Source organism: Vombatus ursinus, unplaced genomic scaffold (genome assembly GCF_900497805.2).
Source record: "Vombatus ursinus unplaced genomic scaffold, bare-nosed wombat genome assembly UNPS02014804.1, whole genome shotgun sequence".
NCBI lineage: Eukaryota > Metazoa > Chordata > Mammalia > Diprotodontia > Vombatidae > Vombatus > Vombatus ursinus.
In genome coordinates this window covers 10123739-10149368 of record NW_020954582.1, presented here as the reverse complement: position 1 = coordinate 10149368, position 25630 = coordinate 10123739, and the positions used below count along the sequence as shown (strand labels likewise).

The 25630-nt window shown below is 46.0% G+C and overlaps 2 protein-coding genes across 2 annotated transcripts in view; one reads left to right on the top strand and one right to left on the bottom strand.

Annotated features, from left to right (window-relative positions):
• Positions 1 to 3385, top strand: part of LOC114051675 (methylcrotonoyl-CoA carboxylase beta chain, mitochondrial-like) — a 50308-nt gene extending 46923 nt beyond the window's left edge. The window contains exon 13 of the mRNA XM_027874093.1: positions 2134 to 3385. Coding sequence (XP_027729894.1) covers positions 2134 to 2217 — 84 coding nt within the window. The 3' untranslated portion in view covers positions 2218 to 3385. The remainder of the gene's footprint in view (positions 1 to 2133) is intronic.
• Positions 3386 to 5420: 2035 nt separating this feature from the next.
• Positions 5421 to 24940, bottom strand: RPE65 (retinoid isomerohydrolase RPE65; the record flags this gene model as incomplete). Its single annotated transcript, XM_027874038.1, has 13 exons — positions 5421 to 5572; positions 7684 to 7795; positions 7899 to 7993; positions 9120 to 9234; positions 11670 to 11799; positions 13448 to 13587; positions 13669 to 13801; positions 14028 to 14109; positions 15113 to 15260; positions 17395 to 17536; positions 17635 to 17742; positions 20232 to 20382; positions 24841 to 24940. Coding segments are annotated over 13 exons (1608 nt in total), but the record flags the coding sequence as incomplete, so codon positions are not given.
• Positions 24941 to 25630: the final 690 nt, after the last annotated feature.

Below are 25630 nucleotides of genomic sequence, written 5' to 3'. Positions count from 1 at the left end.
CCCCTGGGGACCCCACAGCACAAGTGAGGAATGGTGGGCAGTTTAAATGATAATATCCAGCATTTATGTAGAGCTTTAAGGCTTGCAAAGCACTTTAAATATAGTCTCTAGTTTGATCTTCCCAATAACCCTGGGAGACCTTCATTATTATTCCAATTTATACAGATGAGGAAACTGGAGCAGACAGAGGTTAAGGGACTGGCCCAGGTTTACACAGCTAGGAAGTATCTGAGGCTGCATTTGAATTCAAGTATTCCTAATTCTGTCCTCTATGTTCCGTACCACCTAGCTACCTAAGCACTTTTAGGAGCATCCCAAGGGAAGAAAAATGATGGCAAAAATTAGGGAAAGAGATTTCACGAGAAATCACTGCTAAGATTGGCAGAGAACTCAAGTTTCCTAAAACCATAGAGTCTGTAAGGTCTGGGAGGGACCTGAGAGTTCATCTTGGCCCACACCCTTGATTTTCAGAGGTGAGGAAACTATAGACTAGAAGACAGAAGTGACCTTTCCAAGGTCACATACTTAGTCAGTTGTAGGTTGAGTCAGACAAACATTCTTCTCAATTCCAAGCTCAGTATTTTTCCCACTACACCAAGGTAGACAATGTGATGTCTCTTTGCCATGGTAGGTCAAATGGCTGCTTTAGGGATTAGCTTTAGATATTAAGAACCTCTTGGGTGTATGAATTGTGTAATCTTGCAATGCACAGCCAAGAAGCTCCCTTTCTGGAGATTATTATAAAAAGAACAAACAACTAGCATGCTGAGATTTTGTCCTTGGTTGAAGAAAAGTCATTTGGTCAAGAAACATTTATTAAGAGCAATAGACTTGCCACCTTCCTCAAATTCCACATGCCTATGACCTCACAAAATCAGAGCTGTGATTTCAGGGATCTCAGAGGTCATCTTGTCTAACCCATGCCTCTATGTCACATCCAATAAGTGGCCATCCAAGCTTTCCTCAAAGACTTCCAGTGATGGGAAGCCCATCATACTGTGAGGTAGCCCATTCCACTTCGGGAGACGCTCCTCTGGACATCTTTATCGTGCCTCGGGAACCTCTTCATCCTGAAAGATCACTTCAGCCCTAGAACTTATACCTTCTCAGTGCCCTCTGCCCCTGCAGCCCCTCCCTACCTCCAGTTGGAAAATAGAGAGCTTCTCTCAGAACTTCCATTGAAAGAAGGCATCCAGGGCAGCCATCTCTTCATTTTCCACCTGGTTGCACTTCTCTGGGCTTTGCCATCATGAACCTGAGTTGGATACCTTCCCTTCTCCTTGCTCCATCACCTTCAGCTTCCTTTTGGAGTATTGTCTTCTCCTATTAGATTGTAATCTCTTTGAGGATAGGAACTGTCTTTCTTTGCATTCCCTGTATTTAGGACAGTGCCTAGCACATAGTAGGCACTTCATAAATGTTAATTAACACAGTCTTCCTTTCCTTCCTAGAGAAAAATCAAAGTTCTAAGTAGAGATGATTGCACACCAAGACAAAGGGGAAAATATAATGCACTAGAGCATACTATTTATAATGGTTCCCAATTCCATTTCAACCATACAAGCCCAATCTCTTTGAAATGTCTGCAGTTATGGGTATTCCATTTTAAGACTGCATGACTATTGAATAGAATAGGGTGATTTCTAGTCTTTACTAGATTTAATAGCTACTGTTGTCACTATTGTTTCTCCTTGGTCTTCATTATTATTATTATTTTTAATTATTACTAGAGCTCAGTGTTGTAATAATGGCTAGGAATGGAGACTCAGTCTTTGATTTCAATGGAACTCCTTGGTGAGTAATCTCCCTTTATCAATTCAGGTTAGCACCTTCTCTGCACTCTGTATTAGAGTGTTGACTAGAACTCTAAGAAGTGAAGTGACTTGCCCAGGGTCAAGCAGCCAAAATTTGGCAGAGGCAGAACTTGAACTCAGGTCTTCCTGGCTCTGTTCACCTCCCTGTGCTGTATTTAATAGGTTTTAGAAGAAACTCTGGCCCAACTCTCCAAAATTGCCTTAAGACCTCCCATAGAAGAACAGAACACAGCAATCAAAAAGAAAGTCATTCTGTATAATTCTGTGGATTCATTCCTTCATTTCCAGTTCTGATCTCTTGCCTTTCCTCTGTGCCTAGGTGATTGCAAAGTGCTTAGCGATCATCAAACAGAAGGAGAGCCAGACTCTTACCCGTCAGCAGCAGCCCATTCTCCGAATGTAATTAGAAGTGACTGTTACATGTATGAAATACTTTGCAAACAATGGCTTCAAGGGACTTTTGTTTCTTACAACCATGACATTAGATTGGTGTTGATTTACTGAAACTGAACAAATTGAGCAAAACTCAGAAACAGAAGTGTACTAAGAATGTTAAGTCCTTAACCTTCAAGTGCCTCAGTTTCCCCACTTCTGTAAGAAGCATAGGCATACTGAATGGTTTCCTAGGAAAGGAATAGTATTTTGGTGGAGAAAGGGTTGGACTTAGACCCCTGAGGACCTGGGTTTGATTCCTGACTCCGACACTTATTAGCAGTGTGACCCTAGTGAGTCCTTCAGCTTTTCCGGCATTTGGTTCATCATCTGTACGATGGGGACACTGGCTGATGAGGTCCTGGTCCTCAAAGCATGTGCAATATGGCTTGGTGAGCCTGCCTCTGGAAATGCGTGATGGAGGGGTCTTCTCCCTGCATGATTGAAGGTACCTTGTGCTTCCTGTCATCTTGCTGGGTGGTCATGGAAATGCTTTTTCATTGGTTGCTAAGCCAGAAACGAGCGTGTATACAAAGGCTAGAAGAGGAAATGGATGAATTCTCTCTTTCCTGGTGGTCACTGAGGCATAGCAGAAGCAGTAGCAGCCTGCTGTCTGTCACTGGCCCCCTTCTCTCCCCACTGAACACGTGGTCCTGCCTGTTTCTGCCTTCGTGGGTTTCTTCTTTCCTGATCTTAGATGAATGATTTTCACAGAGAGAGAGAAGGGAACAGGTGATGATTTTGTGATCTTCGAAAGGCTGGAAGAGTCCCAAGAGGACCAGCAAATACAATTCATGCCAGATTCTACCAGTAATGGCAGCTTCTGAGCACAACGAGAAGCCAGCCCTGAGGTTGGACCTGCTCTACCCAGGCTGGCGGCCAATGGATCCAGCAGTTGAGATGCTGTGTCCTACGAGGAAGGGAGTGACTCCACAATGACCAGCCATGATTTGGGGGACCAGTGATGAAGGATGCTGCCTCCCTCCTGACCAAGAGGGTATAGACTAAGGGTCCAGAATGAGACAGGCATTTTTGACATGACCAATTCAGGAATTTGTTCCACTTGATTCCTTGACTATACATATTTGTTACAAAGGTTTTGTTTTTATCTTTCTTTTCATAAAACATGAGGAGGTTGGAAGGAGAGAAAATTTTTGTTAATTAAAAAAATAAAACTTAAAGAGAACAAACACAATAATGGAGTGACTCATCTATCAGCAATATCACAATTAGAGGTGACCTTGAGGGTGTATTGGTATCCCACATTTCCAGTTTAAGGCCATTAGCTCCAGGTATCAAGGAGGCAGAGGGGCTCTGCTCCTGGTTTGGGAGTTTGTTGTAATTGTTTTTTTGCTTTACTTTCTCAGTAACTACTCCTTTGGAAAAGCTAATTGATTATATTGGGGAGGTATTAACTGGTGATTGATATGGTGGGGGGCTACCAGGTGGGGGATCATAAGCTGTAATGCCAGAGACTCCCCGAAGCCCTCTGGGTTGTCCCTAGAACCTTAAGGGGAGAAGTAAGAGCCGTGGTCTGGGGACCCAATGTGCTTATCCAAGTGGGATGGGAGAGTGATCCCTAGAGCTCTGGGCTCAACCTATAAAGCACACACAGAAATGATATCTAGGGCTATAGACAGAAGGCTGGAAAGGGACTGTAAGTGTCATGGAGCTCAGCTCTCTCATTGGATACATGAGGAACCCAAGTAGCCAAACATTATCTGAGGAAAAGAGGGAAAATCGTCTGCCCCAGGTCACAAAGGTCATCCGATCATGACATCTAGATTTGGAACGGGAAAGTTTACAGACTGTTGAATCCAACCCCCAATTTTACAAGGACGAAGCTAACGCCCTGAGAGGGCAATGATTTGTCCTCGGTCATTCAGGTGGTCAGTAGGGCCTAGGATTTGAACCCAGACCCTTTAACTTCTCTTCAAGATGGCAGAGGTGGTGGTGGTACTTTAGTGCAGAGGCCTCCTCGGCTGGTACCCCTGCTGCCAGGCCAGGGAAGGCTTTTTTACTGGCAGGTCATAGGCACAAAATAATGTTTTGGCCCCATTTCAATGAGGTGCTGAGTGAACTCATAGCCCCACCATCTTGCTGCCACTGTCCTCTGGTGTCAATGTCCTCTGGACTCCTGGGCCTTACCATCCACCCTATAGGTGCACCTAAAGGATAGCTGGGCCTTGCCGTCCTTCCTGTTCCTGGACCTCCTGGACCTCTAACCGTTGCCTCCACCCTACAGCTGGACACTCCCATGGTTGTGTCTCCAGCATTAGAGTAGGAGAGGGGCCTGTCTCACACTTCTGGTTGTATCTCGAACATTTGACACACAGAAAGCATTTAATCAATGTTTCTTAATTCCATCATTCAGACCCAAGCTCTTTCCGTTCCCCCACGCTATCTCTTAACCAGAGTGAATCCATGAAACATTGGCCATCATAGAGTCATATATCAGAGAAGGTAGGGACACGAGATGCCAGCTCGTTCAATCCCCTCATATTTACAAATATGGAAACGGAGGCCCAAAGCAGAGTGACTTGCCCAAAGTCACACTTGTGACAGTGGCAGAGGAAGGATTTAAATCCGGGACCAAGACTAAATCCTGAGCTCTCTTCACTGTGTCACACTAACTCCCCCACTGGGGATCTGGGACTCATCATCAAAACTACGCACAAACCAGTGGCCCCTAGAACATGGATCTCAGACCGACAAAAAGAAGAGCGAACACAGATGCTGAACGTACACCTTTGTACCTGGAATCATTTTAATGATGTCCACACTCATGCCATCTAAGTGTGCCCAATATAGTTTGTCCACAGGGGTCTTCTCTGGGATCCCCAGGGTGATCTTTTGGAGGGCAGTAAAGTGCCCAGCACAGTATGAGACCCCTGGCATTGTCTGGAAAGCTTTGGGCCATTCTGGGAGCTTGTGGTGAAGACCAGGTTAGGTGCCCTTGGCTCAGCTTGGAGGGACTATGGGACCAGAAGGAAGGATGGGCCCAGCCCATGGGGACCTCTAGGCTGGGTCTCTGGGCTTGGCCCATGGGGACCTCTAGGCTGGGTCTCTGGGCTTGGCCCATGGGGACCTCTAGGCTAGGTCGCTGGGTTTGGCCTGTGGGGATGACTAGGTCAGGTTGCTGGGGGTCCTGAGGTGCTGAAGAATGACCCGGGGTCAGGATTTTTTGAACAGCCCATGGAAGGTGACAGGGATGTTGATTTCCACTTCGGCCCGTGCGACTTCAGTCATGTCCTTGGCGTTGAGGACCAGGAGGTAGGCCGGCTTCTGCCCCACCCCAGGGCTCACCACCACGCTCAGAACCACTCCTGGCGAGCAGAGGCAAACAGCAAGCAGAGTTGGTTAGGGCCAAGCTTACAGATCACGATCTCTCTCTGCCTACGTTGCAAGGGCACTGCCAAAACAGGAATAGTCCTGCCTGTAACACTTGGTGACCGTGCCACCGGGCCAGGCACCTCCACAGTGCTGGAAAAGGACTCCCCCTCCCCCTCCCATCCCCAGGTTGACCGTTCCTGTGACCCTGATTATCTCTCAGTGCTCTGGGCAATGGTCTGACATTGTAAGGTACAGAGAAGGTGCTGATTTGTGCTGGGGGAGAGAGTTTCCTTATCTAGGAGGCACCTATACTAATGAAATCACAAGTGTCAGCCAGGCCTGAAGTCAGGAAGGCCTGAGTTCAAATTCAGCCCTAGCTACTTTTTACCTGTGTGACCCTGGGCAAGTCACTTCACCTCTGTCTGCCTCAGTTTCTTCAACTGTAAAATGGAGGTAATAGTACCTGTCTCCCAGGGTGGTTGTGTTGTGTAGTATTTGTAAAGCACTTTGCAAATTTGAGGGCATTAGCTATTACTGTTCCTTATCTACATTATCTCATCTGATCCTTGAAATTTGCTGGTGAAATGTGTTTTTATTAACCCCATTTTATAGATGAGGAACTGAGGCAAAAGACAGTAAAAGGACCTGCCCATGCTCACACAGCTAGTGAGTTGCTAAGGTAGGGTTTAAATAATAATAAACATTTATTTAGCACCTACTATGTGCCAAGCACTGTGCTAAGCTTTTTACATTATCTCATTTGATCCTAGAAGGTGGGTGCTATGATTATGTCCATTTTTCAGGTGAGGAAACTGAGGCAGAGATTAGGTGACTGAGGCTGGATTTGAACTCATGTCTTCCCGATTCCAGGCCCATTGTTCTGTGCCCTGTGGTGCTCTCCAGTAGGGCTCACGACTACTGCTATGGAGCCCAGCTGGGCTCCGTGGGTCTGGGTAGCAAAGGACTCCATAGCATCCCACACTGGTGGAAGTGGTATGTGGCTTGAGACCCAGGGGTCTTTTTTGGCGTGGCTCCTTCCCTTGTGGTCACTAATCACCATCCCTCCGTGATTTTGAGAACCCCCAGAGCCAAAAACCTTAGTCACGTATTTCAGGCATGGGGCACAGTCTGTGCAAATGTGGAGAAGTGGGAAGTGACCAACTAGTCAAACCCAAGCCTGAATATGAAGCCCATGTGCAGCCAGTTCTAGTTGTCATTTCAGTCACGTCCACCTCTTTGTGAGTCTTTAATCTGGGGTTTCTTGGCAACGATACTGAGGTGGTGTGCCATTTCCTATTCCAGCTCATTTTACAGATGAGGAAACTGAGGCAAACAAGGTTAAGTGATTTGCCCAGGGTCACACATCAAGATTTGAACTCGGGATGAGTGTCTGAGGCCAGATTTGAATTCCGGAAGATGAATCTTCCTGTTCCAAACCCAGTTTTTTCTCCACTGCACCACCTAGCTGCTCATGTACAACCTAGATTACTCTTTTATAACAAGAGGCACCACCACGTAAGACCTGCTAATAATCAGGTATTCAAAAGTAAAATGCATTTCCCCTATCTTTGGGGGTCATCAAGACTGAACAGTCACCATCACGCTCACGCCAATGGCTACCATCTAGGCAGCACCTTGAGGTCTGCCAAGAGGGAGGGCCTGTCATTATCATCCCCATTTTACAGATGGGAAATACCAAGAAAGGCAGTGACTTCCCCAGGGACACCGCCTCGCTCCCCCCACTCTCCTCCTGCTCTCTGCAGTACCGACCCACTGAGGCTAGCTTTGCTTCCGGGGGCCATGCCCCCTCAGCCCAGGCTCACTCCCCCTAAACCTTTTGTTCTCTAGCTAAATCTCCACAGATGCTTCTGGTGATGGGGCTTCAAGGTCCCTCCAGTCCTGGTTGTCCTCTGGCTGCTAGCCTGCTCTCTAATGCCTGTCCTAAAATGGACCCTTCCCCAAGTTGGAAAACCACCCTTGTGCCTGGAATGGTAAGAGTTATTCTGACCCCAAAGGGAAGAGTGGCCGGCTCCCTTAGCTGTCGACCTGAAAACAAGATCACAGGAAGGGCACAACGTCCAGGGACGTTTTTTGTCTTCATTACCGTCATCTTCTTCCCGCGCGTCCGGGTGGGACACGAAGATGGGCTCGGACGGATAGGAGTCTGGTTCTTGCCACAGCCACATTTCTTTAGTTTTGACATTCAGCTTACAGAGCTGCACAATCAGAGAAGACGAGAAACACGCCCATGAGCAAACTTGGTTTTCCTTGAATAGAAGAGCCGTCTAAGGGCTTCCCCAGACGAGCACCACCAATTACCCTGTCGGGGACAAAATGGTTCAGCCCAAGTCCATATGCATACGTGTAGGGCTTCCCACCGTACTTCTGGTAATTGATTTGCGGAAACTCGAAAGCTGAAAAAAAAAAAAAGCATAAAAATGAGCGCAAATAATGAAAGAGCCTTTCTTAATCACTCACCATGTGCCAGGCACTGTGCTATGCCGTGCGGATACAAAGAGAGGAAGGCCAGCCAGTCTCTATCCTGGGTGAGATTCCATTTTAATGGGATGCTGCCAGAAAGTGTGAGAAGGCAGTCACTGCCTGGGGAGGGGGGCATGCAGCTGGCTTTGGAAATGGCCTCACATATGCCTGTGAAGTTGAATTCTGCGCAGAAACTGGGCGTCATAAACCAAATGAGAATTTGCAACTAAATTTAGAATTGTAATTTCTCCCTCTTTTCCCAGAAGCATCCTATTTGCTTGTTTCACCCAGTAAATAAAGTAACCACCTAAATAAAGAGGACTGAGAAAATTCTAATTCCTTAGACTTTGGGGGGAGGGGCACAAGCAAGAAAGTGCCCCACAGTAGAAAATTACCTCCTGCCAACTATGCAATGATGACCCCAACCCCTTCCTTCTGCAGATGAGGAAATGAAGCCCATAGAGGTGAAATGACCTGCCCAGGGTCACTAGGAGGGTCTGGGGCAGAGCTGAAATTCAAACTCGGGTGATCCAATTCCAGATCTGTAACTCTTTTCAGAGACGTACGGGCAAAATATGTGATTGGTCCTGTGGGAGGAGCCCTGCTTGGGGTCAGAGGGCTCAGGTTCAAACCCTGGACCTAAAGCTTGCTACCTGTGTGAGCTGAGCCTGAAATGTTGTCATTTGTAAAATGAGGGGTTTGCACCAGATGGTTTCCGAGGCCCAGCTTTCTGGTAAGGCAGTGACTCACATTTCTAAGCCACCTTTTTCATTAGGAAGTTTGAGTGTGATGCTAACTTTGCAGATGAAACTGAGGGGCTGGAGAGGTGATAAGGCTTAGCCAAAGTCCAATAGTTGGCAAATGGCCAAGACTTGACCTGAATGAGATGTGAACGAGCTGGACACATCTTGGGGAAGTGACCAGGAGACTGAAAGCCATCTGATGGCAGGACAGGTCTCCCACGTCTGGCACAGTGCCGAGCACAGAGTAATGCTGGTGGAGTTAAGTGTGGGTGGAGATGGAGCTCCCAGGGGTCTCCTGCATGACTCCTCTCCTCACCTTGGCGGGGCCCGGAGAAGAGGACCTCCGGCTCCAGCCAGATGGTCTCATCACTGCAGAGAATGGCGGCAGCTGTGGTGTTGGGCAGGCTCACCAAATTCTTGCCTGCGTCAGCCTGGGAGAAAGACAACGAAAGCTACTGAGAGAAGAAAAGCAAAATGGCGAGGTGGGTCTGGGCTTGGCTCCTCTGCCTTCCTGCACCGTTGTGGCCTTATACAGACACGCTGGAACTGTGATGACAACATTCATTCCTAAGGTTTGCTAAGGGTTAGCCTCATAGCAGCTCTGGTAGGGAGAACGGAGCATATATGTTATTATCCCCATTTGGCTGATGAGGAAATTGAGGCTCTGAGATATTTGTGCCCTGTCCACGGTCACAGATCTGGAGAGTGCCCAAAGCAGGATTGGAACCCAGGGATGCTGATTCTCAAGTGAGCGATCTTTCTACTCGACCATGAAGCATGCCTAAGGCAACACTGGCATGAGAGGCATGAGAAGGGAGGATGGGGGGTTAGACTAAGCGGTCTCAAAATGAGAGCCAGCATTTATCCAAACACATTCAGGGTTGCAAAGCATTTCACAAATATTAGCTCATTTTATCCCCATAACAATCCTGTGAGGGAGGTGCTGTTACCATTTTGCAGATGAGGAAACTGAGGCAGACAGCGGTAAAGTGACTTATCCAGAGTCACACAGTCATTAAATGTCTGAGGGAGGTTGCAAACTCAGGTCTTCCTGATTCCAAAGCCAACACTGCATTTGGCCACTTAGCTGCTTCGAAAGTTCCCCTAAGCTCCCCAAAGCCTAGGATGCTATAGAGGGGTCTTATTATAACAGTAGTTTCCATGAGAATTTTCTTAGGCACTAGATCCAGAATATATTTGAGAGAATCTAATTATGTATATGTATTTGTATTGTATTATACAATACATACAATTATACAATATATACAATTATGTATATGTATTTGTATTGTATTATACAATACAATATAGGTATTGTATGTATACATATATAGATACATATACATGTATATAGCTATATATTTGTATGCATGTATCAATCTGTATGTGTTTCTGTGTGGGGAGAGAGACAGAGATGGAAAGAGAAAAGCAGAGACAGAGCGCTAAGGAGCTGGATTTGGAGATAAGAAGACCTGGGTTTAAATCCTGTCTCTGACATTTCTTACCTGTGAGAGCAGGGGCATGTCACATGATCACAGAAGAAAGATTTAAAGCTACAAGGGACCTTAGAGGCCAAGTTCAACCCCCTTCATTTTACAGTTGAGGAAACTGAGTCTCAAAGAGTTAAGTGACTTGGCCAGGGTCACATAGCCAGTAAGTGTCTCAGACAGGGTCTGAACACCTCTCCCTGACTCCAGGTCCAGTGCTCAATCCCCTGTACCACCAGCTGTCATTGCACTTTCCTGGGCCTCAGCTTGATCATGGGAAAAATGGGGGAAGATGAGCTGGGAAGTTCCTACCTCAGAGGGTTGTTTTGAAGCTCAAATGAGATCACATATGTATTCTGTAATCTATGAAGTGCCCAATGAACGTGCTGTATATATGACCTGTCTACCCAGTAACTTGCACATGTGGGTATAAACTCTAGAATTCATTCGAGGGGCATTTTGCAATCAGATTTGTAATACTGTCACCTTTGTTCCATGCGACCTCTTGGCAAACGGCTCATTCTCTTCTTTTTCTTTTCCTGGAATATTTAACCACAGGGCTACATCTGATTGGTAGGGCCATTGCACACTTTGGGAAATCACTTCCCATTCCACAATTGGGATTACATCAGAGTTGCATCAGAGACAAAGGTGCTGAGGAAATTCGCTTTCAAGTACTTTCTAAAAGTCTATTTTCATCCACTCTGGGGTCATGGAGAGAAGACACTGAGGAAATCTAACCTAAAAGGAAATGTAATTCTAGCATCCTCTGCCTTGTTCCCAATTCATGGTTGCTTCCTGATTTTGTGATTTCACAGGTGTGTGATTTCCAAATTAAGCCAAAATATGCTTAGATACTTGGTTACCACAATGCAAAGGTGGGAATAGGTGATGGAGACAATGGAAAACACGTCTGTGGAGTAGGGAATGAGAGACACCGAGGGTTTGTAGAGTGACTCCCTGGAAACCTCACACCTTGGCCTCATGAACACTTTCTTCACTAAAGGAACAGGAAGAGACTGGGCCTGGCTAGCACCAAATACAACATCGGAAAGAAATGAAAAGACTTCTGTTGGAACAGACGGGAAGCCATTCCCAATGGGATATCTGTGTGCGATTATTAGGACAAAGATCGGTAAGTAGGTAAGTCCTAAGTCCAGTGACTTGCCCACGGTGATACAGGTCATGAGCCTCCAAGGCAGGATTGGATTTCCAGACCCCCACGCTCTGTCCTCTGTCCACTGTGTCTCTGCCTGGAACCTTGAAGTCCAGGACCACCGTGGCCACCCTGTCCCCCGTGGGGAAGGGAAGCCAGCTGACTATCTCAAGACCATGATTGTGTGGACCTGACATACCTGGAGCTGCTTCGGTGAAATTACCTTGTTAATAGCCAGGGGAAGGACATATCTCCGCACTTCAGGCTGGGGAGCCTTCGTGGCATTTCTTTTGACCTCCTCCCAGTTCTCCCGTAAATTGGCTAAATACAAGTAATTATAAACGAACTCAAATCTGTCAAGGGAAGAATTTCAACGTGAGCAGAACAGCAGCAAACACGGGAAAGGTGCTTAATACTTCACCAAGTGTTTGGCCTCTCTTGCCCAGCCTCACAATCGCACTGGGAAACAGGTACTGGTTTTATCCCCTTTTCACAGAAGCAAAACCGAGGCTGACAGGAGGTATATGACTGGGCGTGGAAGTGTCCAAGCGCACAAGGGAAACTCAAATCTTCTTGGCTCACTGAACCAGCTGACTGCCTTTGGAGAAGTTTCAGGCATGTCTGAGGCAGGGGTGGGGAACCTTCGACCTCGAGGCCATACGTGGCCTTCTAGGTCCTCAAGTGCAGTCCTTTGACTGAATCCAAACTTCACAGAACAAATCCCCTTAAAACAAGAACTTGGACTCAGTGAAAAGGCCTCACCCAAAGACCTAGAAGGAAACGTTATGGCCTCAAGGCTGCAATCCCTGACTCTAAGATGCAGAGGGAGGTCCACATTCTGTGATATGGAGCTGGCGTAGGGCCGTGGGGATTATGCCCCTTGGACAGCCCACTTCTCATTTCCTCCGAGCCCTAATACCAAATCTTTATGAGCTGCTGTGGCTAAAACAATTCTGGTGTCCAGCCTCCTGGTTCCCAACATCTCCAAATTTAGCTAGGTTTCTTTTCAGATGACAGATGTGCAATCCCCTACCAGGTCTGAGCTCTACTTCTATGTCATGGCCCTTTTCCCTTCTCCCTTGCTGCCATGCACCAAAATGAGCTGTCAGGGAAGAAAACGGAGAGCAAACCATCTTAGGAATTATATTAGCTAATGATTCCATAGCCTTTGAAGGCTGGCAAAGTTCTTTACATGGGTTATCTCATTCAATCCTCACAACAACCTATAAAATATATATTATTATTATCCCCTTTTAACAGAAGAGAAACTGAGTCTGGGAGCAGTTAAGTGACTTGCCATGGGTCGCCTTGCAAGTCAGTATGTCAGGAAGGATGTGAAATCAGGTGCCCAGAACTTTATCTGCTGTTCCACCTAGCTAACTCATAGCTCTTAGGATACATGCTGCAGATGTAACTCCTTTGGGGGATGTCTCTAGGAAAACGGTTCTATCTACTTGAACCAATTGCTTAATCTCCAGGTCAAATTACTGGAAGAGGAATATGGTCACTGGAACTCAGTTCCCTGGTCTGTAAAATGAGAGTGTGGGACAAGATGGCACCTCAGGTTCCTTCCAGCTCCATGACCCTATGGTATTCCCAAGACACTGGGCCTCAGTTTCCTCATCTGTAAAAGAGGGGGTTGGGTGAGATCAAGTGTTCTTAACCTATTTTGTGTCCTGGACCCCTTTGGTAAAAGTCTGGGGAAGCCTAAAGAGCCCTCCTCAGAATCATGTTATTAAATGCATAAAATAAAGTACATAGGATTACCAAAGGAACCAATCAAATTGAAACACTTATCAAAATATGCTTCACAACCAGTTCAGGGACTGCAGGGAGAGAGGATCTGGGGTAAATGAGGAGATTTCAGCTCGGGAGAGAGACTCTCAAGTTTCCAGGTGAACTAGACGCCCCAAGGACCCGTTGGACAGACACGGGGCCCAGGCACGGTGACAACCTCCCCCTCCCCTCCCCGCCCCCACCCCCGTGTCTTTCTGTCCATACCCTTTCCAGCAGCAGAGGTCCACAATCAGGAAGTCGCCCTCTTCATATGTGTTAATGTGGTGGAAGAGGTTAAAGGAGGACGTTCTGTATTTGGTGTTGAGGTATTTGCCTCGTTTTTTATCAGCCACGTGAAGCCATACCTTGGAAAGTGGGAAGAGAGTTAGAAGGTACCCTTGGGACAAACCTTTCAAAGCTCTTTGCTCAGTGAGGTGGGCTCCTACCCCCATGGTTTCGTTGGACTCAAAGCAGTCCATATAGTTGGCTCCCCAGAGGGTCCAGGCGGAGAGGAACTTGAGGAGGTTAATCTTGACGGGCGTTTCCACAAAAACGATGTAATTCGGAGTCAGCCCAAAACTGTGGAGAAACACAGTGGGAGCGCGTGAGGCAGGAGGGCTGACGCACACAAACAGAACTAAACACGCTCATGGGGCTGACTGGGAGAGGAAGGACCCCAAAGTCGCATACATTTAAATGGAAGTGACCACAGGGAAATACTGCATTTAGGTTTGATCCAAGGCAGGAAAGACCCTAAAACTGCTTCCTTTTTCCTCTGGGATGCCGAAGAGGGCTCCTGAGTTACCTGTGGACGTAAGATGGCTTCAGCCGATCACTGCAAGGAAACTGGACGACCACTTCAGACTTGGTTATTGGGTCTTCTCTGTCTAAAATAAAGTCATTTTCACAAGGCCATTGCAGAATCTCTTGTGAAGGAGTCATTTTGAGAATTTAAAACCATGTGTGCAAGAAAAGCACATTTTCAGCTTGTGTTTTGCAGCGCTTATTCTGGGCCAAAGCCACTTGCTGTTTACTAAAACATTCGCTCTCGACTTTCCTCACATCTGTTTTCTTCTCTCTCCTCAGACAGTCTTAAAGCTGGGCTTGCCTCCATTGCAACTACCGCAATCATCCTCTGGTTGGTTTCCCTGCCTACAGCCTCTTCCTTCTCCAGCCCATCCCTCACACAACTGCCAAACTGACATCCCTAAAATACAGATCTGACCTGACTGGCTCCCTTCCCTCCATCCCATTCCAAAGTCTTCAATGGCTCCTTAGGTAGCCTGGTACTTAAATCCCTCCCTCCCCAACCTGACTGCCCCTGATTGTTCCAGTCTTATTTATATGACTTCTCTCCATGCACTCTGTAGTCCAGCCAGACTGGCCCCAAAGCTGTTCCCCAGACACACTGTTCTATCTGTGCTGATGGTCCACCGTGTATGGAAATATTCATTGTCCTCAGCTCTTCCTCATGGGATTCCTACTCAGGTGCCTCTTCCTATGAGCAGCCTTCCCAATACCCACCAGGATTAGCACCTCCCTTTCCTGAAATTACTTTGTATTACCTTGTATTTACCTCCTTGTATGCAGTAGAATGTAAGCTCCTTGAGGGCAGAAGCTGCTTTTTTTTTTACTTTGTATGCCCAGTGCCTAACACAGTTCCCAGCACTTAGTTAATCCTTAATAAAGCATGATTGAATTGAATTGAAACAGACAAATTTCCAGTGAAGCCACTGAGTCCTCCAGGGAAGCAAAGGAAACTGATGATTCTGAAAAGTGACCAGGCCCAGCCCCAAGACAACAGAAATTGGTTCCATCATCCTGTGGCCCTGACTCATTTCTCATACCTGGGCAAGTTTACATAAGGAAGGATTCAGCTTGTGGGTGTACCTGCTTGTAGGGGAGGAATCCGGACAATGTTGTAAGCAATTGAAAAGTTCTTTCCAAAGCAGTTGCCAATGTTATAAACAGTTCCATCATTTTCGATGTGGGGGTGAGCTGATGCACCATTGACTGAGACGTAGTTGCAAAGATCAACCTAGAGGAGAGGAAATGCCATGGGTTACTAAGCCTATGACAATCAAACTCTACTTTGTGTAGCCTGACAAGATAGTAACAGAATTGATCAGGAGGAGTAAGAGGTCTAAAACCTCAAGGGAAATAATGAAAAGGGAAAAAAAAGTGTAATGGAAAGGGAATAAGCCATCTAGACTTTATATTATGTTATAAAGCAGTAATTGTCAATACTGTTTGGTATAAAAGTCAGCCCCTGGTACTGTGGAGAGAACATCATATTTAGAGGTGGGGGGCCTGAGTTCAAATCCTTCCTCCGATACATAATTACCCAAGTAGTGTTGGGCAAGTCATTGGATTGCTCTTGGTCTCAGTTTCCTTATGTGTAAAATGAGGAGACCAGACTATATGGCCTCCTCGGGCCCCTCTTTGTCTATATTTATGATCCTGTTTTCTTTTGGTCCTAGATAAGCAAGAACCAGAAACAACTGAACAAAATAACATAGAATTAAGAGAAATCTGAGAAGACAAAGTATTTAGGAAAGAATTCCCTAGTTGATATGAGCTTTTTTTGGAAAACTGGAAGGCAGTTTGGCAGAAATTAGGTTTAGAATGACACATTACAACACGTATCACAATAAAGTCAAAATGATTGTGACCTGAATATAAAATCATACCATAAAAAAAAATTAGAAAAGATTAAAATCAGGTTCCTTTCACAACTCTGGCTAGGGGGAGAAGGCATGGAAGATGCCCCCCTCCCCCAAAAATAGATCCTTTTGAATACATGAAATTGAAACTCTTGTGTGAAGACCATCACCACAGCTAAAATAAAAAGGGAAACCTTCCCCTGAGCACCAAGTATTTCTGATTAGTGTCTGATATTCAAGATATGCAGGGAATGAAAGGAAATATTTAACATATAAGCTGTACCCCAATAGAGAACTGGTCAACAAGTGTGAACAAATAGTTCTCAAGAGAAGGATTACAAACTATTTATAGTCATGTGAAAGATTGTTCAAATTTGTTAATAATAGTTAAAAGATACAAATAAAAAACTTCTGAGGTGATTTTCAGCTAACACTCTAAACTGGAAAATGAAAAAATATGGAAAAAGTCAATGTTGGAGGTGCTGTGGAAAGACAGAAATGCTAACATACAGTTGGTGGAGCTAATTGGCTCAAACATTTTGGAAAGCAATTTGGAATTAAAATAAAAATAGTGACAAAATGGCCTTACCCTTGGACAAAGAGACACTTTGACCAAGGAGGTTAAAGATACGAAGGGTCTCATTTATATCACAACAGTCCCAGCAGTATTTTCCATGAAAGCAAAGAACTGGAAACAGAGTAGTTGTCCATATACCACAATTCTGTGAGGATCACATAATTACTATTTAACATGTAATTCTGCCTTATTGATGGAATCTGTCTAAGACTGTCTTCCTGGCACAGTACAGTGGCTGGACCCATTTGATTAATGAACTGTTAGACTGTCAGACCTGCCCCTTTCATTCTGAATTCTAAGTTCTAAGTTCTATGGTCAAATATGGACCTTGGGTTCAAATCCAATCGTTTATGCTTAGCACCTATGTGACCTCACACATGTCACTTAAATTTTCTCTGCCTTAGTTTTTTAATTTCTAAAATAAGGGTGTTGAACTAGATGGCCTCTGAGTTTCTTCCCATTTTTAATTTTATTATTAGATCCTATGCGATGCTGTTGGTTTAGAACAAGGAAGCTTGTATGGCCTGGTGTCAATGAATACAGCCTCACCTGAGCCCATGAGAGATTTCCTAATTCCATCCTATTTACAAGAAAGTTTATAGATCTTGTATTTTTTAGGGTCCTGTAAAGAATTAAATCTTTCCTTTTTTGAAGTCATTTTAATGGATTTGTATATTAACTATTGAACTATCAATCTTCCCCCAGAGCATTGTTGCATAGTAAATAGAGGGCTGGTCTTACAGTCAGGAAGACCTGAATTCAAATCCTGCCTCTGAATCACTCTTGCTGAGGTACCTTGGGCAGCTCTTTAAACTATGTAGGAGTTGCCAATCTGCATGCGCAGAAGGAATTTCCCTCCTGGGAGCTGTCCGTGCAGATGAAATCACAGTCTAGAAACAAAAACGAATTTAGCCGCAAGCACAAAGTTCTACCTGCTTAACTGTCTCCAGGGTCTCCGGGTTGATCTTGGTTATGAAGTTCGTCTCGGTGCACGCGTAGTAATCTTCGCCCACTGGGTAGATGTTAACAAGGGCATTGTCGGTGACCTCCACTCCTCGAAAGTAAGAAAAAAACCTGCCGAAGTAAGTGCAGGATGAGTCCTGAGTTCTCCCTTGAGTGGGAGCAGCAAAGCTAAGCAAGAACAGAAGAGGCGCACGCGCTGTCCCGGTCACCTGGAGAAGATGTTTTTGCACGGATCAGGGAAGGCGCACGTGCCGAATTCCGTCAGGACGATCCTTTTCTCCGTCATGGCTCTTACATAGGCGTCGGTGCGGATGAACCTAGAGAAGGGTAGGAAGGCATCTCCTGAAATGCACGGACAGACGTGAGGAGTCCCTGAATGTCCCCGAGAGGCCTCATGTGTGATCCCGCTCTGAGTTGGAAAGACGACGGGTGAATGAGGACCAGCAGCTGGAATTAGATCCAACACGCACAGAGCCAAGGGTTTCACCTAGACCTAGGCCACCTCCTCCTGAGGGATTGCTCTTTAAATGTGGCCACTGACTCAGAATGGAAGGTCAGGCTTCCAAGGGAGTGAGCCCCTTGTCACTGGAGGCCAGGGGACCCAAGACTTAGAGCTGGACAGGATCTTGAAGGCCAGATGGGAAACCGAGACCCAAAGGGCTTGCATCCTGTCCAAGGTCGCATAGGCAGTGCATAGAATCCTAGATTTAGAGATGCAGTGGGCTTTGAAGGTGCTCTCCTCTGATCTCCTCACTTTACCAATCAGGACGCTGAGGCACACAGAGGTAAAGAGATTTGACCAAGGTCACCCTTGGTGGCAGGGTCATGCACACCATACTCGATGAGGATGCTATAGAGAGCTATTGAGACATGCTGGACAGAGAACTAGACTTGGAATCAGAAAGATCTGTGTTCAAATCCCACTTCAGTCATTTATTATCTGTGGGTTCCTGGGCAAATTGCTTAACCCCTCCTACCCTCAGTTTCCTCAATGGTAAAATGGAGATCTTATTCATGCCTATTTCTCACAGAGTTGATGTGAGGCTTGAGACAACATGTATAAAGTGTATTGCAAAATTTAAAGAGCTGTGAAAATGGCAGCTTTATTATGATTGCTTAGGTGGGCATGTCCCACAAGGGTTTCAAACTTGACAAATCCCAAACAGAACTTATCTTCCTAAAAAGTCCTCCCAAAGTCCCTTTTCGGGTCACCCAGGCCTCATCCCCAACTTCTCTCTGCCTCACTATCCAGAGCCAATCAGTGGCTAAGTCTTGGTGGTTCTACCTTTCATGGCATCTCTTGTGCCTGTCCCTTCTTTCTGCTCCCATGACTGCTACCTTAGCTCAGGTCCTCACCTCCCTGCACCTGGAGCACTGAATCAGCCTCCTCACTGGGCTCCCCTTCAGCCCATTCTCTCCATGGATCTGCCAAAAGAATATCCCTAAAATATAAATCTGACCCCACCACTTCCTACTGGAGGCCCTTCATTGACTTCCTGTTTTCTTGCCTCCAGGATAAAACACACATTTCTCACCTTCCCATATGAAATCCTTGAAAAGTCTGGCTCTAGACCATCCCCAGCTTACTCTATGATTCAACCAAATGCTTCTATTGGCTGCCCCTCCACTGCCCCACCCTACATGTACTTCTTCCTCCTCCAGACCTTTACACAGGCTGTGTGCAATTACTGGAATGTACTTTCTCTTCCCTTTACCTTGAATAATCTTTGGCTTCCTTCCTAGCCCAGATGATGAACCATTTCCTGCGGGAAGTCCTTCCTGATCTCCTTGGTTGGTAATGGTCCCTCTCCTTAAACTATCACGTATATATTTACCTGCTTATGTATTGCATTCCTCCTATAAGGCAGGAATCTTTTCATTTGTGCCCCAGTGCAGCAGTTGTGGGGGGACCCCCGATTGCCCCCAGAACACATGAACATCTTGTTTTCCTTCACTAGAATGTAAGCTTCTTGAGGGCAGGGGCTATTTGAATTTTGTCTTCTATCCCTAATGTCCAACACAACTTGCGGCAGGAGCTCACCAATGCTGGGTCACATTACCCCTGGGTCACACCTTGGGGCCCCTGGGATGGGGAGGAAGAGGCAGCCTAGATGATCTCTCAGTGCCTCCACACTCCTGAGCTCATCTGCGCTTCTCCTCCCCTCTACGATAGGGAACGAGGTCATCAGCCCCGGCCCTCTGGGACCCTTGTCCTGCCTTCCTTTCAGTTTACTCCCAGGGACCCACCCAACGTATCAGGGACCTTCTTCCCTTCCTTTCCTTCTCTGTAAACCAAGGAATCTGTTTGTTCTTTCCCTTCAGTGCTTAGTCAGTCTCCAAATCTTCTCTCTTGAGAAAAATTATTTTTGGGAGCTTTCCCCCCAGGAATGTGAAAGAGCCTGTGAGAGCCTTCTTGCCCTCTGTGTCACTCACATTCCCAGCCTCTCTGTTTACTCTCTGTACGCTTCTATGGCCTATAACTTTAGTTACTTCAGGTTCCAAATCTATGAGAGGAAAGGAAGGGAAGGAGCATTTATATAGCATCTACTATGTGCTAAGTCTTTGCAATTTTATCTCATTTGATCCTTACTATAACTGCCTGAAGCAGGCACTATTATTATCCCTATTTTATCATTGAGGAAACTGAGGCAGGCAGAGGGAAAGTGACTTGGCCAGGGTCACACAGCTAGTAAGTGTCTGAGGCTGAATTTGAACCCAGGGCTTCCTTCCTGACTCCAGGCCCAGGGGCCTCCCATCTGCTTGTGACCCTCTGAGATTGGTATCTCTGCCTTCCACACTCACTTACCTTCTATGATACGTGACCCGGCCTTCCTTAAAGTCAAACTTATGCAGAAGGGCTTGGCCATCAAACAGATGGTAAAACGGCTCACTTCCAACTTCAAACAGACCGGGCCCACATCGAAGGAGGCTGCCAGTGAGCCACGGTGGGATTCTGCCTATGAGGAACGGGGACAAGAACAAAACCTGCTGAGTCCCTGCTCAAGTCTAAGATGGCCACGCCTCTTTTAGACTAGACTGTGAGGTCCTCCAGGGCAGACTGTCTTTTGCCTCTTTCTGGCATCCTGAAAGCTTAGCACAGTGCATGGCACACAGTAGGCACTTAATGAATGCTTATTGATCATGGACTGATTGACCTGCCGAACCCTTGGGGATAGGATGGTGGTGCCTGAAGGCAGAGCCCTGAAGATGGACTGCCCATCAGTAGCGCTAAGGGAGAGGCACACAGCATGCTGGAAGGGATCCACAGAAGTGGGCTGGGGACCCTTTCTTGCTCTTAGCTGGCTCAGTGACAATGAGGGCGCCCAAGCAGAAGGCAGCTGTGGAGTGGTGGGCCCGGTGTCACACCATCACAGCAGACGGAAGCGGGTCGTCCGATGAGAGCTGCTCGCTTAGTTATGATGAAGAAGTGTCTATGAACACGCTCAGTAAGGCGACACAGCGAGGGAAGGAGGGACTGAAGTGGCCCAGCCGGCTTTGGGGCCTGAGGTTCTTTGGGAGCTTTGTGCAAAGGCCAGCAGCAGATGCTTCCTAAATGCTAGTAGCCGAAGGCACGTAGCTAGCACCGCTCACGTACGCATTGACTTGCCCTGAATCTCTGTGCACAGGAAGACAAGTGGTGGACAGGTGAAAGGGATGGATAAAATGGCGGAAGGAAAGAGGGAGAGTAGGCTGAGGTGCGACGCGTTCAACCCGACTCCACGTGCCTCTTGAGATGCTATCACTCTGTCTGCTTTTAGGGGGCACTTAGCATTTGAGAGTGAGGATGGCGAGCCCCGAAAATAAGACATGGTCAAAAATGGGGAGATGTTTTACGTGGCACCTCAGGGCGCGCTCCCACAGCAGTCTGGGCATGCGTCTATCCTCCCGACAAGGGGCAATGTGGAGCGGCGGGGAGAGTGTGGATCCGCTTACGGCCTCTGACACTGCAGACATCTCAAAGGGGAGCGTAGACTCCATCTTCGGGAAGGATGAAGAACAGGAATGTAAAGCAGAACTGGACAGGACCTCAGAGGGCTGTCTAATTCAAGTCCTTCATTTGACAGATGAGGAAACTGAGGCCTCGGGAACTTCCTTCGGCTTGTCCAAGGTAGCAAATGTCAGAGGTGGGGTTCAAACCCAGATCCCCTTTTTATCAGCTCTTCAAGGCTTGCAAAACCCTCTATGTGCCTCATCTTATTTCAGCCCCAAGACAATCACATTGGGGAGGTGCAGTGACTACCTCCGTCAGGTTTTCATTCCAGAAGAGGTTAAAGGCAGTAGATAGAGTGATGACCTAATACTCAGGCCGACCTGGGTTCCAGCCCTGCCTCAGACACATAACTGGCTATGGGACCCAGGCAGCTCTTAAAGGTTTTCATCTGCAGAGCAGGTGCTGGCTTGCCTTGATAGCATTAATTTTCTCACTAATAGTTCCCTACTGAGATACAACCCTAAAGTATGGTTCTGCCTCCTCCTAGAAGGTGCTCTATCCCATTGGCAGCCGAGGAAATTGAGATTCAGATAAAATGACTTGCCCAGAGCCATTGTGCCCAGTGCCAAGACAAACCCAGGAACTATATGAACACAGCAACAAAATACTTTTTCACACAAATAAAGACAGAGCTAAACAACAGGAAAAATATTAATTGCTTATGGGTAGGCCAAGCCAATATAATAAAAATGATGATTTTGCCTAAATTAATCTATTTATTCAATGCCATATCAATCAAAATACCAAAAAATTTATTTTATGGAGCTAGAAAAAACAATAAAATTCATCTGGAAGAACAAAAGGACAAGAGTATCGAGAGAGTCAATGAAAAAATGTGAAGGAAAGAGGTGGAGCTGTACCAGATCGCAGACATTATAGAGTGGTAATTATCAAAACAATTTGGAACTAGAGTGTAGATCAGAGGAGCAGATTAGGCACACAATACGTTGTAGGAAATGACCATAGTAATCTAGCATATGACAAACCCAAAGATCCAGGCTCTGGGAACAAAAACTACCAGGAAAGCTGAAGAACAATATGGAAGACACTAGGTATAGCCAACATCTAATACTGTACACCAAGAGAAGGTCAAAATGAGCACATGATTTACACATCAATGGTGATACCCTAAGCAAATCAGGAGAGCATGGTCCGGTCTACGGATAAGGGAAGACTCTGGGACCAAACAAGATATAAAGAACATTATGAAATGTAAAATAGATAATTTTGACTGTATAAAATTGAAAAGGTTCTACACAAACAAGACCAATGCAACCAAAATTAGAAGGAAAGCAGAAAATTGAGGGGAAAATTTGCAGCAAGTATCTCTGATGAAAGCCTCATTTCTCAAATATATAGAGAATTGAGTCAAACTGATAAAAATACAAGTCATTCCCCAATTAATAAATTGTCAAAGGATATGAACAGGCAGTTTTCAGACAAAGAAATCAAAGCTATGTATGGCCATATAAGAAAAATGCTCTAAATCACTTTGGTTAGAGAAATGCAAATGAAAACAACTTTGAGATACCACATCACACCTGTTAGATTGGTTCATATAACAAAAAAGGAAAACGACAAATATTGGAAGTGACGTGGAAAAACTGAGACACTAATGCACTGTTGGTAGAGGAGTAAACTGACCATTCTGGAGAGCAGTTTGGAACTATGGCCAAAGGGCCACAAAACGGTGCATATTCTTTGATCTAGCAATAGCACGGCTAGGTCTGAATCCCAAAGAGTTAAAAGAAAAAATGGGGAAAAAATGTGGTGGGGAAGGGGGGCGAAGACCTATTGTACAAAAAAATTTGTAGCAGCTCTTTCTGTGGTGGCTTAGAATTGGAAATTGAGCAGATACCCGTTAATTGGGGAACAGCTGAACAAGTTGTGGTCTATGACTGTGATGGAAGATGATTGTGCTATAAGAAATGACAAGAAGGATGATTTCAGAAAAACCTGGAAAGATTTACATGAACTGATGCTAAGTGAAGTGAGCAGAACCAGGACAATGTTGTACACAGTAACAACAATTTTGTATGATGAAGAACTGTGAATGACAACTATTTTTGGCAACACAATAATCTAACACAGTCCCAAAGCACTCAGGATAAAACATGCTATCTGCCTCCAGAGAAAGAATTGATACTGACTTAATACAGATTGACCTCTTTTTTACTTTCTTTCCTTCTTTCTTTCTTTCTTTCCTTCCTTCCTTCCTTAGTTAGTTTGTTTGAGTCTTCTTGTACAAAATGACTAATATGGAAATGTTTTACATGATTACACATGTATAACCTATATCAGACTGCTTACCATCTCAGGGAGTGGGAAGGGGAGGAAGGGATAAAATTTGGAATTCAAAACTTAAAAACCCAAATGTTAAAATTGTTTTAATGTGTAATTAGGGAGAAAATTCAATATTATTTAAAAAATAAAAACAAGAAAAATGTTAAAAAAAGAAATGACTTGCCCAGGGTCACACGCAGAGTTAGTAAGCCAGAGGCCAACATGGTATTTGAACCCAGGTCTCTGGCTTAGGTCCTCTGAGTACAAATACAACCCATTTTCCAGACTCATTTGTGAAATGACACTTTTTATTGCCATTTTATATTTCACATATAAAGATAATCAAGTCCATGGAAGATGAATGACTTGGCCAGTGTCAGAAAGATACAAAGTGAGAGCCGAGGCAGTAACAACAATTATAACAGCAGTTAATATTTACGCAGAGTTTTAGATTTGTTGCCTCATTTGATTTTCTCACCAGCCCTGCGGCAGAGGTGCTGTGCTGATGAGCCTCACTTTACCCCTCAGGAGACTGAGGCTGAAGAGGTTAAGTGACTGGGATCACTCAGCTGCTAGGTGCATGAGGCTGGATTCGAACTGGGGTCATTTCCGGGGACCTTCTGATGGCTTCCACAGCTTCTCCCACAGCCCTACATGGCCCCATCTCCCACTGCATACGGGGCCCACCACCTGACATTTCAAATTCCACCTAAGTTCTGGTGTGTGCCCTCTTCGAATGGACATTGGGCTTAATGATGATAAAAATCTGTATTTATCCAGTTCACTGTCTTGCATGACTTTGGGCACAGCTCCTTACCTCCCCTGGCCTCAGTTTACTCTTCTGCAAAAACATAAGGTTGTTCTGGATGACCTTCAAATTCCCTCCAGACCCGTGACCCCATGGTCCTGCCTCTAAATCGAAGGTTTGGCCCCGGGGACTCTTTGTTAATCCCGTTATGATGCCCCTTTGAGATCACTTCAAGGACAAATGCTCTCTTCATTTTCTAGACTAAGAGACTAGCCAGGTCAGATACAATGTGCCCCTCCTAACATGCCCAGGTTCCTTCATTCCTTCCTGCATGTCCTGGCATCTGGGAGCCATGCCACTCAGTGGGGGAGGGGACAATGGGGGGGCACACACCTCGGACATGAGCTGGGAGCGGTGAAGACAGCTCTTCCACGGTTTCAAAAAGCTTCCTGTAGCCTCCAGCTGGATGCTCAACTCTGAAATGGGTCAAGAGTCAGAAATAAGCCAATGCTGCTTCCCAAAGAAAACCTAGACAAAGAAGCCAGACCTGGGCAGGGGAGAGAGTGGGGAGCCCGCCCTCTCCCATATGCCAAGGTTTTATCTTCAGCACGAGGTCAGGCTCGGAAACCTCCAGCCCCTGGAAGGAGAATGGATTAATGATCCATTAATTGCCTGGTAAAACAGAAATGCTCCTTTGGTGCCAATGGAAACCATCTTAGAAATTCTTCCATGTGGCCACGGTCATAATAATTCACAGCTGGACTCGTCACTTCTCTAGGATTCAGTTTCCTCCTCTGTCGAGTGAGGACATTGACTGCATGACCTGCAAGGACAGTCGTCTCCCAGGCGGTCAGTCTGGGGAAGCCTGAGGACCCTTTCTCACAACCATGTTTTTAAAGAATTAAAGGAAATGTTCAGTGTCAGCTAGAGGCCGGTGAAAACAAAGTTCTTCTTTCCCATCCAAGTTCAGAGACGCCCTGAGGTCTACCCATGGATCCCTGGGAGTTGGCCCTCAGCTTAAGAGCCCTTACTCTGGTCAGATGCACCTCTTAAGTGTCATTGAATGGAAAGAAGATTGGGTTTCGAGTCAGAGGACCTGGATGCAAATACATCCTCCCCCCTTGCCACCTGTGTGGCCTCGGGCAAGGCACTTCCCCACTTTTGGCTACAGTTTCCCCATCTG